General features: G+C 38.9%; 2 protein-coding genes across 5 annotated transcripts in view; one reads left to right on the top strand and one right to left on the bottom strand.

The window, feature by feature from the left end:
- ralgapa1 (Ral GTPase activating protein catalytic subunit alpha 1) overlaps window positions 1-1,856 on the top strand; it is a 100,296-nt gene extending 98,440 nt beyond the window's left edge. For 3 of the 4 annotated variants that reach the window (XM_079832434.1, XM_079832433.1, XM_079832436.1), the window contains one exon: window positions 1,090-1,856. In XM_079832434.1, the coding sequence (XP_079688560.1) occupies window positions 1,090-1,235 (146 nt within the window). In that variant the 3' untranslated portion in view covers window positions 1,236-1,856. Of the gene's footprint in view, window positions 1-410; window positions 526-1,089 lie in introns of all 4 variants that reach the window. The other variant, XM_079832437.1, reaches the window with a different exon arrangement.
- Window positions 1,857-3,825: 1,969 nt separating this feature from the next.
- On the bottom strand, window positions 3,826-5,370 carry insm2 (insulinoma-associated 2; the record flags this gene model as incomplete). Its single annotated transcript, XM_079832584.1, has 1 exon — window positions 3,826-5,370. The coding sequence occupies one exon, from the start codon at window positions 5,368-5,370 to the stop codon at window positions 3,826-3,828; it is 1,545 nt and encodes a 514-aa protein (XP_079688710.1).
- Between the last annotated feature and the right edge of the window lie 10,728 nt (window positions 5,371-16,098).

The raw sequence follows: 16,098 nt of genomic DNA, 5'->3' as shown, positions 1-16,098 counted from the left end.
ATTTACAGGAGGCATTCAGGTACAGTTTTACAGATGAAATCAATTCTGAGTATTAATTGTGGTTTTGCAGCATCTTATCGGTCAGTCGTTTTAGTGTGTGTGGTAAATCTGACGTTTTTTCCTAGTTTAGTGTTTGTGTAAGATCAACTTTTGCATTTATTGTCTTTGTATTTTATGTGCACCTGCTACTGTTTTCCCTTCCCAGCCTGCTCATACCTTTATCTTATATCTCTTCTTCTGTTTTTCTTCCTCCTGTCTTTTTATATTCCTTCTCTACTTCCTCTTACATCCCACATCAATGCCCATCACTTTGCATCTTTCCTGCCCCTCTCTCTTGTCCTTTTCCTCATCCTCACCCGCACCCTGTCGTCCTGTCTGTCTGTCACTTCTGTCCATTCTCGCACCCCAAGAAAGAAATGCTGTGATTTTTCTGCTCCTTCCCAAACCTCCACTAGAAAACTTTGGGCTCATCAAGGTAAAGGGAAAAGGCTTGAAACGGAAGGTCTTTCACGCTAGCTGTGAATGGTATGCTGGAACCGAAAAAATGGCAAAGTACCTTTTTCCTCCCCGTTCTCCATCTTTTACAATGTAGCTTGTGTTGCGATATCATAACTGCACCCCCGTTGGTCTCATCCAAGGGACGAGGCGTCAGAGTTCAGCGTTGATTAGTCCCAGCATCCCTTGTGATTCGCTCTGTGAAATTCACCCACAATGCACAGGTGCATTAACCTCTCACGCCCCCCGGGAAGGGGCTTTCGCACTTATTTGGCTCTCAATTGGTTACATTTATTGTACAATTTGCCAAAATGGCTTTAACCAAAGTACCAGAGAGGAAATTCTGAGTGAAATTCACAATGAGACTGATTTGAGAGGACAAAAAAAAGTCACGTTTTTTTTAGTATAGACATTTATTTCCCTCCTTTCTTGTGTATTTGATATTCTATTTCACAAACCCAAGCTAAATGCAACCCTTTAATGAGATGCCTCATTCGAGTAGATGTTTGAGAACAGTGTTTAACGTGTGCGTCGTGACGTTCTGATCTCTTGTCTTTTCTTCTTCCTCCTCCTCCTCCCTTCCCTCCCCAACAGGCTCATGTCCCGAGAGTCAGCTGGCCGAAAGTCCAGCAATGCAGGTAGACGGGAGCGACTTAGCCTCGCCAATGTCACCTCGTGCTAGCAAGAGCCGGATGTCCATGAAGCTTCGCCGTTCCTCGGGTTCCGCCAACAAGACTTGACTTAAGTGAGCAAACACACGCGACGACTTCCTGCGGGACACTCCAGAACTCCGCCCACTGCACTGTCAGCGACGAACCACGCCCTCCTGCCTGCGATAGCTGTCTGACTCCTCCCACCCAGAGCCAGAAAGATCAAAGACAACCGAAATGTTTATTTTTGTCTGCGGCCCGATGGATATCGCATTGCGTTTTACTTCGTCGTCGTAGCTGGTGCGCACTGAAGAGTGCCAGCGATCGTTTCTTTTTCGATTGCCATCGTATCAACCACAACTTTTTTTATATTTGTACAGAAGACGCGCTGAGGTTTTCGACTATTCAACGGCAGCGTTCACGGCCGGAGAAGCTTCTTGCTGTTACGTTTATTTCGGTTTTTATATAACATTGACACTCACATTTGTTGGTTTATTTGCTGGTTTTCTTTATGGATCACGGTTTGCTGCGATTTCATTAGAACGTTACTGAATTTTTTTTTTTTATGTTATACTGAACCGCCCCTTTGTCAACTGTTATTTGTGTATGTATATATCTATAAATATAAAAAGATATACATATTTAATGTATGTGTATAGTGTATGAACAGTATCTGATCTGTGTACATATTTGACAGTATTTAAATCAACCAAAAAAAAAACTAAAATCAAAAGGCCACTTAGATCAAGTCTTCAGCTTGAATGTCTGTCTGTCTGTATGGCTGGCTAGGTTTCCCGCTGGACTCTGTCCTGTCATTTTGTTTCGTTGCACAGCAGCCTTAGAGACGAACCCACGCAGGTTCATCAGCTCATTCACAGCAGGAAATCATTTGACCGCAGCGCTCTTTTTGATTCGTCCCACCTCGGATGGGATTTTTAAGGAAAGTGTGAATGAGTTGCCACATTAACAGGTCTTGCAGGGAGACGGCGACGTTGCCAAATTGAACCGAACAACCCGCTTCAGGACATTTTGAGCTAATCTCGTTCTGTTCTTCTTCTTTTTTTCTAAACGTGCAGACGTGGAAGTGTGCACTAGTTTCGGTCGACATTTCTTCGTTCCGCGTTTAAGGGATTAAAGGGTACACTGACCCATATACGGATGCAAGTTATAACTGTTGCCATGTTTAAGACAAAGTCAAGTTTGTATATTTTCTTGAGAGCTATGCGAGACTTCACGAGGGTCAGATTTTTATTATTTTTCTTTTTAATTTGAAATCATTTAGAAATTTATCACAAAATATATATATATATATATATATATGTGTGTGTGTGTGTGTGTGTGTGTGGAGTTGAAATCATGCAGCACCCTTCTGGATTGAAATTATAACGTGTATATTAAAGGCCTGCACACAAGCAACTGAAACCGGTGCGTCATTTCAAGAGGCAAAAAAATGGTTGACATTTTGTGTGTTACTACTGACCAAATGCTGCATGATTCCAGTACTAACTGCATGTGTTGATATAACAGCTGCACAACACGCAAGCACACGCACAGATTGTTGTCATATGGGAGTGTATCTATACATTTGTATCGGATGTCGAAGGAGAGTGGATGTGCAACTACACTTAAGAATAAAAGTATTCTTACAACATAGCAAACCTGTTTGGCTTTGATTTTTTTCTTGTTTCCTGTTTTAATAGCAGCTTCTCCTGTGGATTTGTACAAATAAGCTACGTTTGTTCGGGTATTCGATGACAATTCGATTTATTGACCAGCTGAAAATGACTACATATGAAAATAGAAATGACACTTATGGTTTATTATTACATGTAGGCCTCTAATAGTCTTGACGTATGCTATGGCATTGCTCGGCAGTGAATTATGATATAAATACATTTCTTTTTTGCAGCTACCGTTTCATTCTTTTCATTCAAATATAATGAAACGTACAGTACTTTAATTCATCACCTAGAAATCAAAGCACCTTCTAAGACTTAACAAGCTTTCCATGGGAGCTACTTTTACAATGAGACACAAAATATATTAATTCACTTTTTTCCCATATTATAATGATATATGTGAGTGTCAGAGAGTCTCAAGTCCGATAGATTTGATGTCTTTCCCCATATAAACACTCTCATGAGTTCAATTAAATTGGCAACATGAAGTACCTTTAATGGGTAACACTTTATAACTTTATCAAAAATAATATTATCAGTAATGAGTTTCAAATGTAGTGAATTAAACATTTAAGTGAGCATAATATTCACATTTCAATGTGTATGAACTAATATGTAAAGAATTATATACAGAGTTCCCGCTGAGATGTACAGGCTTGGAAAAGTCACAGACATTAATAAAAGCAATTTAAAATAATAATTTATAACAATAAATTAACTATATATATATATATATATATATATATATATATATATATATATATATATATATATATATATATATATATATAATATCAAAAGTGTGGGAACCCTATGTCTGTTAATAAATTGCTGTACTAATAAAAGTTATACAGTGTTACCCAAGATTATCAAAGAGTACATGAACTAGCTGTGTTGTCAAACAAGAAAACCTGCAAAGTTCGATATTCCCATATAAAGTCACTGGATGTCGCCTATTGAGCGATAATATTAACATGATCATAAATGTTTCTGAAGTGAGATCAGCATCCCGGCCTGACGGCCATCTGTAAGAGCATCACCTGTCTGTTTTCTGTGGGATGGGTCTTGTTGATGTGCCTGGTCAACCCCGGAGAGCTGAAGAACGTGGAGGGACAGTGCTTGCATGAGAATATCTGCTGTTCCCCGGGGCCCAGATCGGGTCTGAGTAGCAAGTCTTCTCTGACCGCGTGCCAGAGTCTGTGTTTGTCCCTGATCTCCGCGGACGGGAAGTGCGCTCCGCACAGGTGGCACGGGAAAGTGATCTGTCCGCTCTCGATGTGACCGTACGAGGATGCTTTGATCGTCTCGTGCGCGGCCAGGTGTTTCCTCAGGTAGGCTTGCCTGCGAAACTTCTTGCTGCAGTAGTGGCATTCGTACACTTCTTCCGGGCCGGGCGAGGGCATGTAGGGGGTGGCGGACCTGTCGGGCTCATCGGGGCAGTGATCGAACAACCTGGAGCTGTCCGCGGAGCCGATGTGCATCTCGAAGCATTTCTCGGAGGATGGGTACCTTTGGTCCAGAGGAGGGTCTTGGGATACTCTGTGCATCATGTTGCTGTCCGGTGCTGATCTGTGAAGCTGGGAGCTGTCCGGACTCAGCTGGTGCTGATTGTTTCCACTCATCTTGCTGGCGTTCTCCTTCCCCTCCACCGAGGTCTTCTCGTGGTTCCGCGCCTCCACCTGTGACTTCTTCGCGTCCGCGGTGCTCAGGCCGCGAGGTTTGTGCCATCTGCGGTGAGACGCGAGGTTAGCAGGACAGCTGAAAACTTTGTCGCACTCCGGGCAGCGGTATTCAACCCGCACGATTCTGGAGCACTTGTGCTGGGCCAGAGAAAAGGGATCAGGGTATTCTTCCTTGCAAAGCTGGCAGATGAACTCACCCAGCGGCTTTTTTCTGCCACTTTGCGGTGCCAGTTTTGACTCGGGACTTTCCTTTTTTATTTTAAGCCCGAGGACGGGTGAGGTGGTGACTTCGTCCTCAAAGTTGAGTTTTCTGATGACTTTGGGCTTTTTGGGGGCTTTGCTTTTGCGCTCTGTGTCCATGAACGCGCGTTTTACGCACTGATGAAACGCGGGGTAGGTGGGCACAGAAGAGGGCACCGGTGTGCCAAACTTCATGTCAGAGTGGTTCATTAGCAGACGCTCGATTGAAGACACAGGGGTGGCCAGGGGAAAGGACTCTGCCATGGCTGGTGAGCTCAGACACCTGTCCAAAAGCTCCGTGCTGATGGGTTTGATCGGGCTGAAGGAGTCGGTGCTGTTGCGCGGAGACGACGCGCTCTGTTCCGGGTGGCTGAAGTAGCTCTGTGCGTAATCGACGCTCTCTCCAACAACCACAGAGTCCTCCAGAAGACGCGTCCGCTCATTTGTAGAGCTTATACCACTTGCCCACGGTTCTCTAATAGGTTCCAGAACGTCCAGGACACTTGCATTGGGAGTTTGGCTGGGCAGGTCCTCTTTGCGCGGCTCTTTTTCTTCTTGCGCACGCACCTTGTAGGATGCTGATGAGGCACGTTTACTCCTTTTCACTAAAAATCCTCGTGGCATCTTCTCGTCGGATTCACCCAAAGTCCAGATGAAACTACTTTAAAGAGAGGATGCGGGCTGGACACTGTCGCCGTGATGCGTCCCGCTCGCGTTTTATCCTTTGGGTCGCCTTCAGGTTCGGTGTGAGGTCACTGTCAATGCCGCAGTTGTGCCCAATCAGCGCTGGCATTCAAACGAAGGGGCGGGACGAGCATAAATGAGCTGATCCAGTTACAGATTCATTTCTAATGGGCAGTAGATTATTATCTCAAAGGTCTCAAGGGGTCGATGGACTCTTTAACCTTCCCATGTTTTCCAGTTTCCTGGTCGGTAATGTCAGATCAGTCCATAGGCTATACACGCACTGAACTTAATTATTATTTTTATTATTATGAATGTCCATTTATACCTATACAAAATTAATAGGATATATATTTATTTTTAGATACATTTATTTTTTTGGATTCAGCTTATTGCGTTTAGCAATTCTAAAATCTGATTTTTTTTTATGATTACATTTCAAGTAATATTTTGTCTCGGTGGACAGGAAAACTTTTCAAATTGATAAACAGTAATAATTCCCAGAAAATATAAATGAGTAATTTTTCTAAAACACTTTTAATTGAAATGTCCATACAGGCCTACAGAAATAGATGTATTTTCGTGTACAAGACCGTACTATTAAAATTCATCAGCGCAATAGGCCTACATTATAGGTTAGGTCTAATTTGTGATTGGTGTCCGAGCACATGTGCCAGTCAGTGATGAACACATCTGTGCAGTGAACGATGGGAACGCGTTCCGCTGTTTTTCCCATGCGAGTGTGTTTGGGGGTCGGACAGGCTGCTGATAACCTGCAGAAGCTGCAGACGCTGATAAGAGACGCGTCTCTTTCTCCTGTGGAGGGGGTGGATGCTGAAGCCACAAACCTGTTAGGATCCCATTATGTTCAGCTGGGATTCTCCTCCCAGGACATTCATCTATTCTGTACGGCAAATGAGCGTGAGAAACCTCTAGTGGAGACGCTTAGCCAGTTTGAGGTGAGGTGTTGAGGTGATGATCATTTACATGCTAGTAGGTTTTAATTTAAGAAGATCGTGGTACCTGTAATAACCAATTACTAAAGATAGAGAGATAGATTCAATTTGATGGAATTTTACTATTAATTGAAATGCGTAAATCTTGAAAAAGGCTTCCATTTCCTTTTGAGTGTAGTTCGATATATTCCGGATAGATTTCGGGATAATGAAGCTGTTCCGTGTGGAACGATGTTTTCACACAGGTTGGCTCCTGATGATGGGTCTCTGCAGGAGGTGGACAGCGTCAGCATCGAGACTCTGGCAGCTCTACTCATATGCACAGACTGTTGAATAATTCATGTTTCATCATCTCTAATTAGGGCCCGTGTTGTATTTATCACACAGTTTTGGTCCATTAGCTCAGAATTATCACATGGACATCAATTAATAGACATCATTACATCATTAGAAATATTTACATAATTCAGTGTTGAAATAAGCATTTGCACCTTTTTATCTATTTATTTAAGCAATTGTATTATTTAATAATGTGCATTGGATACGAAAACTTTACATTTTAATTGAATTACTTTCTTTAAAATAATTAATAAATTGACATAGCTGGCTTCACGGAGAGTAACAATCACTTTACAATCACAAAAACAAAGCATTTTGTACAATATGGTTTTAGAAAATAGTGCGTTTAACCAGTTGGCTATAAATCTGGAACTTTTGGACTAATATTTAGATTATCTTAAATATTAAATTGTACTGAAAACATTAGTAAATATTGACGATTATATCATTGAATGAGTAGATTAGATTCCGCGGCAGGAAACTGTACGAGTGTCTCGCGCGCCATGAATACTGTTTATTACCGTCTGTCGCCATCTCCTGGAATATTCGAGTAATGGCGCTTTCTAAAACAAAGAATGTTGCAAAACAGCCCGGTTTTTATATAAACAGCCATTTAAAAAAACATATATATATATATATATATATATATATATATATATATATATATATATATATATATATATATATATATATATATATATATATATATATATATATATATATATATATATATATATATATATATATATATATATATATATATATATATATATATATATATATATATATATATAAATAATATAATATAATATAATATAATATAATATATATATATATATATATATATATATATATATATATATATATATATATATATATATATATATATATATATATATATATACACATATATAATATATAATAGCTAATACAAATATTTGATAAATAAGATTTAAAAAAAAATCAACCTAGACATTTAGAGAACATGGAACGACATCAACAACAGCAAACATTACAAAACATTGCTGACCTGCTTCAAGTAATATACACTTTTATTTAAGGCTATATGATAATTGAGTCAACAAAAGTGTGTCGTTTTCGAGAAGAATAAACAAATCTCGGTCTGTCAGATGATTTCTATCCAAAAGTATCAAAGGAATATGTATCCGTTAGAGGGCGCTATGGGCGCGAGTGTGTGTGAAATCCTTCATAGGTTAGGCTTTAACGCTCATAGGTAACGCTCGATTACGCTGCACAAATAGTTCATTCAATTAAACCCGTTTCTAAATATGATAGATCAGTGGTTCTCAAAGTGTGGTACGATTACCCTCTAGTGGTACGCAGAGGAATCACTAAACAAATTCATGTTAAAACACATACATTTTAATGTAATCTTTATTTTGGTAAAGCTTTTGTTGTACATGTAATTACAGTACAGTTTTAATTTAACTGTACAACACATTTTAATTGAATCATTATTTAATTATTTTATTTACCTGTATGTAAGCACAGTGCAGTGTTAATGCACAAATTGTTTATTTACAATGTTAAAGTGCCTGACAACAATACATATTCTTATTAGGAATAAACTGCCTAGTTTTTGAACTGTGCAGAGCTGTAGCTGTATAGCTAGGCCTACTACGCTACTGTATAAAGTTGGTCATTATGGTGGTACTTGGAGACCCAAATATTTTCTGAGGTGGTACTTGGTATAAAAAGTTTGAGAACCACTGTCATAGATAGATAGATAGATAGATAGATAGATAGATAGATAGATAGATAGATAGATAGATAGATAGATAGATAGATAGATAGATAGATAGATAGATAGATAGATAGATAGATAGATAGATAGATAGATAGATAGATAGATAGATAGATAGATAGATAGATAGATAGGGATGGATGGATGCGTGGAGGGTTGCCAACTCTCACGCATTTGGCGTGAGACACGCTTTCAGTCTCACCGTCTCACTCTGCCCGACTTAATCTCACGCCAAATTGCCAAACCTGCTTTTGATATTAAACAAAGTCTAAGCTTTTACATTTTTTAAAGTTTTAATGCGAAATTCAAACAATAAATAGCGTTTTGGCGCTAATGTGAGGTTCATGGAGCTCTCAATACTTCTAGTGCTGTGTCAATACATTTGAATGGATAGACGACAGCTTCACTCTACAGTTGTTTGCAGCAATTTTTGGTAAACAGTACAGCATCGTGTGCATTGATTATTACGTCAACCATATTTACAGGATCGTTTTATAATGGATAGTGATGGAGATGCAACATTGTTAACATTAATGTTAATGTTTTACTTGTATTTAGCCCTCAGGTATTCCTTACTAATTGGTCACACTCATACTCATTGGTGGTCAACTGTGGCCATACACCTTAACTATTTTTCAATTAAATAAATGTTCGATATTTTAGCTCAATAATATGTATTGAATATTTTGAGGAGATCTTTTGGTACTAAATACTATTTGTGCAATAATTATTGTCAATTAATGACCACTTAAAATATTTTTCTTCTAATATTTTTCTTATTTATATTACAATTAGTGTAGTAATTCAGGTTAAAATAGAGAATTCCAATTCAAAGGGGCAAATAGAGTCATTTTGTGGCTGGGAAAATAATAATTTTCATTTGTAAAGCCATTATCCACCAGGTGCCTGTATGGCTCTTTAATAAATATACATGTATCTAATCTAGTTGCTCAAAAAAATATTGCAGTTTTGCATTTTAATAAATATTTAGATGTGATCAAACACTAGATTTCTTTAAATGTGACATTTTTAAACGTTAATAACTTACATCCTAATATTTTTAATGATTAGGGGCGTCGGACTGGGGGTAAAACCAGTACTGATTACCCCAAGGGCAGAGAGGGCCCTTGAAAAGTCTGGAATATATTTTAACATGGAACATGGGGGCCCATCAGGACTGCCTATGCATAGGGCCTGGGCTGTTGTGCTACGCCCCTGTTAATGATACTTATATATAAGCACACACAAGTGAATATTAATGAATGCTAGCACATATAATTTAACCCAAGAGACATTTAATATAGTGCTAAGGCAAATATGTTTCTTTATATGTACAGTAGGCTATATACATATGAATTGATACTGAATCAAGATCGAAATCGATATCGAAAATCTCACTCCAACCTGAACTTAAAAGTTGGCAACCCTGTAGATGGATGGATGGATGGAGAGAGAGAGAGAGAGAGAGCGATCTCTTCATTGTGTCTAGAGCTGAATTGTCTCTTTAGACAAAAAAGGGAAACACACCACCTACACTATGCATATGTTTTGTCTGGGCAACGAGAGAATGTTTGGTAAATATGCAGGGAATGCACTGGCCCTTTAAAACCAATACAGTCCATACTCTCCTGCTTAAAGGTTAAACTACTCATAATCATTACATAACACACAGGACTACTGCACCCTTTCAGGTGAGAATGGTGTGGAGTCACATTCCATTCATACGGATTTACCTGTGTGATTCATGGACCGAGCGCCAGGATTCCCCACTGCATGGAATGCCCGGTGCTTTAAACTGGAAAAACTGTGATGACTTGTTTAAAAGTCCTGTGCAGCCAGTGACACACACTGCAGAATCCCCCGAGACCCCTGGGACTTTAAACAGTGTGCCTGTAGAGGGAAAGATTGGGAAACCTAAAGAGGTTTGTGATTTACCCTTGTTTTCAGTTTTGAAAAGTCATAGCCTGTATCTCCAGTGTGTACAAGACATATAAGTGACTCTAGAGGAGTCTGGAAGAAAATGGAAATTCCAGTGGCGTGTGGAGAGGGTGGGTCACACATGCCTCCCTGTATCTAAACATTCAGTGTCATTCACTGTGAGTCAGCAGATGGTGTCTCAGAACATGCCGTTTCATGTGAGCAAGTTTCATATAAAATGACACTATGCTTACACATGAGTGAAATAACGCATTTTTTTAGCCTGACAAGCTATTGGGAAAGTCACTATCATAATACACCACGTGCCATGTTTAACCAGTTTCAGAGATTGGTATCTCAAATGACTGACTTAAATTTATATACCAACGCTATCTCACAACCAATTCGTATGTATTTGTACGATGTGGCTAATTCGTACAAATTTGTACGACCTCACTCGTACGAATTTGTACGTTTTGTCTAATCCCCAGTGACGGTTAGGTTTAGGGGCGGGGTTTGAGGTAAGTCATTCGTACAAATTCGTACGAATTTGGCAACTCGTCAAATACGTACGATTTAGCAAAAATCGTATGAATTCGTACGACTGAGGTCGTACAGATTCGTACGAATTAGCCACCTCGGACAAGTTTGGGGTTGGCTGCATTTAAAAATAACAAAATGTGAACTTACTGTGTCACATGATCCTTCAGAAATCAGTCTAATATTCTGATTTGCTTCTCAAGAAACATTACTTATTATTATCAATGTTGAAAACAGTTAACATTTCTTTTGAACCGTTATCCAAAATAACCACATTTATTTATAGTATTTATAGTCACTTTTAATCAATTTAAAGGGATAGTTCACCCAAAAATGAAATTCTGTCATCATTTACTCACCCTCAAGTTGTTCCAAACCTGTATGAGTTTCTTTGTTCTGCTGAACACAAAAGAAGATATTTTGAAGAATGTCGGTAACCAGACAGTTGAGCCCTTGACTTCCATAGTATTTTTTTCAATGAGATCCATACAACTCATACACTCTAAAAAATGCTGGGTTAAAAACAACCCAAGTTGGGTTGAAAATGGACAAACCCAGCAATTGGGTTGTTTTAAGCAAACATTTAACCCAACCGCTGGGTTAAAATAACCCATTCACTGGGTTTAAACAACCCAATTGCTGGGTTTGTCCATTTTCAACCCAACTTGGGTTGTTTTTAACCCAGCATTTTTTTAGAGTGTATACAGGTTTGGACAAAGGGGGAGAAAATCAAGACAGAATTTTTAGTTTAGGTTGAACTATCCATGTTTTGGGTGAACTATCCATGTATCCATATTCTTCATTTTCATCTATTATATTTTCCATTCTAAAAGCCTATCGATTATATACGTTCAGAAAGTCTTCTAGTTTTATGGAATCGCACACACAGACCAGCCACGAATCAGGAGCTCTAGACTTCATGTAGCCCCGCCCCCTTTCAGCGCTGGATTAATGAATGAACCGCTCATTTTAAAATCTTCCCGGTCTACTGCCATTTGTTATGACATCAGCTTCAAACATTACAGTGCTCCTGATAACTTTGGTTAACACTACAATAAGTAAATCCACTTCACCAGATAATAGCTATACGACAGCGATGCCATAGAAATATACAGAGCTACGCAAAAGCTCAAACACAAAATTCTGAAGATGGCTGCATGCTTGTTTATCATCTTCTTCTCCCTTTGAGGTTTTAATGTCAGTCCCTCATTAAAGGAGTAGTTCACTTCAAAATGAAAATTCCCTGATATTTTACTCATCCCCATCTCATCCAAGATGTTCATGCCATTCTTTCTTCAGTCAAAAAGCAATTAAGTTTTTTGACGAAAACATTCCAGGATTGTTCTTTACATAATAGGAATAGGGTCTTATCTAACTAAATGAATATTTACTAAAAATAAATATACTTTTTAACCTAAATTGCTCATCATGCGCTGCTCTGCGACGTGCTAGTGATTGCGCAGCCACGTCGAAAACATCACACTAGATCAAGCGGCAACCTACCGCAGTTTCTCTTGAAGTCAATACGGAAGTGACTTAAACTGCAATTCCTCGACTGGCCGCTAGGGACAGGCTCCAGAAGGGAGCAGAATCTCATTGAGCCCCATGTTAAAATGCCCAATTTTACAGCAGATAAAAACATGCATACAGCCTGGTACAAATTGGTTTTGGTCTATACAGCTAATTTTGCCCTTCATGACAACTGTGAGGGGGGTGAATTTTTTTATAATTTTTTTACATTATATAAAGCCTTAAAGTTCTGCATAATTAAGGGCGTGGCCACTTTGAGTGACAGGTGGATAGCCATTTGTCTGCTGTCTGTTAGTCATCACGTCACCTCAGCTCCACCCACGTCCCGCCTCTTTGCCCATTTTCAGTTATCCGGGAGTGACACGCTGACAAGATGGCAACGGCCAGCTCGACCCTACACTCTTAAAAATAAAGGTGCCAGGAAGAGCCAAAAAGGGATTTTGTTTTAACATGACAGATCGTTTTGCTAGATAAGACCCTATTCCTCGTCTGGGATCGTGCAGAGCCTCTGAAGGCCTTCGAAACTGCTTTGATTTGGACCTTCAACATTTTGGTTGCAATTGAAAACCATTATATGAAAAAAATCCTGGAATGTTTTCCTCAAAAAATTTATTTTCCACTGAAGAAAGAAAGACATGAATATCTTAGATGAGATGGGGGTGAGTAAAATATCAGGACATTTTCATTTTGAAGTGATAGTGACTAATCCTTTAGTGACTAATCCTTTAAGTCTACTCACACCAAAGTTATTTTTCATTCTTTGTTTAGGGGCAAAACGAAGTTCGAAATACATGAACAGCGATATATATATATATATATATATATATATATATATATATATATATATATATATATATATATATATATATATATATATATATATATATATATATATATATATATATATCTGGCGCTGTCCACGCTTCTTAGAGCAACGGTTAGATGAATATGTAAATATGCGCTGTGCACTTTCTTCTCAATAACAAAATAAATGTTTGCATGAGTTTGGCAATTTCGGCACTCTAAAATAAGTCACTTGTATAGCACTTTATGCAATAGATTGTTTAAAATCAAGCAGCTTTACCGTATTAAACCTGAAAAACAGTTTCAGTGTCTCATTTCATCAGAAGTACAACTTCATTTTCTACTATAAAGCAGTTCTCTCCAGTGTGTTCATGTTTTCACTCATGGACGTCTGACCTCGACGGACTCAACAGGAGAAATGAACTGGAAAAGATTTCCCCTTGAAAGAAGGCGGAGCCTCCGTGCACACCTATTACACAATCCCCACAGACCAATGGTTGTACAAAGGTGTTTACCAGATGGAGCAAACTTTTCCAGAAATTTCGCTTTTGCAAGCTGTATCGCACTCCCAAAACGAACTCCAAACGAAGTTCATTTTGACTTGATTTTGTTCGAAATTACGTCACTTTCCCCATTCCCCCAACAATTCCGTTGACAAAAACTCCATAAAATACTTTTGAAAGTTGTGAGTTATGAAAATGACGTGATTTAGGACATTTATTCAGTGCGCACCACTGTAAAGACTAAGTCTATCCCTCACAGCTTCGTTTTTCATCTGTGTTAAAAATCAATATGTCATCTAACTTGACCTGACTAATGTCTATTCCTTCACATCACATCCATATATCAACTTTATATTTTCTATATGAACAATATGAAGTAGGGCGAAGTCAGCTAAAATGGGCTATCAGGTAAAATGGTCCAAATAAGGTTGTAGCATATCTCGTAATTTTTTTTTTTTTACAGCCAATCACATTAACTGATCTTGCATTGTTGCGTCAACACTTGTTGACATGTGACAATAGTTTTGATTGGGTGGAGAGTTTTTTAAGGTGGGCAGGGCAGTGTCACATGAAGCTTGTCAGAGAAATAGTAAGGTAAGTGAGCCTGACATAGTAAATTTCATCCATCATTAATAAGGGTACACTCCAAAAAAAAAAAGGTGCTATACGGCACTAAAAGTGATGCCCCTATGATTACGAGGCAAGAACCACTTTTAGTGCCGTATATAGCACCAATTTTTTTTTTTGGAGTGTACCCTTATTAATGATGGATTTAACCATTTCTTAACATGTTCCGTATATGATAGCGGTGCTAGCACCTCAGCCAAAGAACTGCTGAAGAACCACTGTGATGGTGATGATACACTGGGCAACTTTTTGAGCAATGTTACTAGGCAATGTTGCCGTCAACGGGCAACCAGGTAAGACACAGGGCCCATGACCGATCTAAAGTATCCAGATATAAAAAATTTTGCCCATTCCCAATGGGAAAGTGGCCAAGCAACATTGCTTTGTAACATTGCCCAGCAATATTGCTCAAAAAAGTTGCCCCATGTATCATCACCTTGACTGAAGAACCACTGAATCACCAAGATTTGATGCTATACAGCACTTAAAGTGGTTCCCCATATGATTACGAGCGAAGAAGCACTTTTAGTGCCATATAGCACCTTTTTTTTTAGAGTGTACTAAAGCAATTATAAGTAAGCTTACACTCTAAAAAAAAAGGTTCTATGTGGCACTAAAAGTGGATCTTGGCTTTTTAGGTGCTGTATAGCACCAATCTTTGTGCTTCAGTGGTTCTTCAGCGGTTCTTCACCGGTTATTTTGCTAAGGTGCTATATAGCACCGCTATACAGAACATGTTAAGATATGGTGCAATGTAGCACCAAAAGTGGTTCCCCTATGATTACGACAAAGAACCACTTTTAGTGCCATATAGAACCTTTTTTTTTTAGAGTGTACCAACAAAGCAAAGGTTTATGAACAATGTTTGACATGCTCTTTCAAATGAAAAAAGTTTAATTTAAAAAAGAAACTTCGATTTTTGTGAAAAGGGTCATTTTTAAATGGCTGGTTAAGCTAAAATGGGCCACAGTTTTCAGCTAAAATGGCTGCATACACACACACACACACACACACACACACACGTCTGGTTCACTATCTTTGTTTGGGTTTTCCATAGACGTAATGGTTTTTATACCATACATACTGTACATTCTATCCCCCTACACTGCCCCTGCCCCTAAACCTACCCATCACAGGAGACATTTTGCATTTTTGCAGTTTCAAAAAACATAATTTAGTCTGATTTATAAGATGTTTTCCTCGTGGGACTAGCCAAATGTCCCCACAATGTAAGTGATCTCAGATTTTACTATCCTTGTGGGGACATTTGGTCCCCACAATGTAATATAAACAAAGGCACACACACACACACACACACACACACACACACACACACACACACACACACACACACACACACACACACACACACACACACACACACACACACACACACACACACACACACACACACACACACACACACACACACACACACACACACACACACACACACACACACACACACACACACACACACACACACACACACACAGCCACACACAGCCACACCCACACACACACACACACACACACACACACACACAAACACACACACACACACACACATTTTTGTCAAAGATGTTCTAATCTTTATCAAAATGTTTGACAAATATTTGACAAGCATACATGCACACAAAAGACACCAATGCACAGAAACACAAACCTATACAACATGATCAAATCA

The sequence above is a fragment of the Gobio gobio genome, assembly GCF_949357685.1.
Source record: "Gobio gobio genome assembly, chromosome: 13".
Taxonomy (NCBI): Eukaryota; Metazoa; Chordata; class Actinopteri; order Cypriniformes; family Gobionidae; genus Gobio; species Gobio gobio.
Note: the sequence above shows the minus strand (reverse complement) of the source record. Positions and strands in the feature narration are given on the sequence as shown.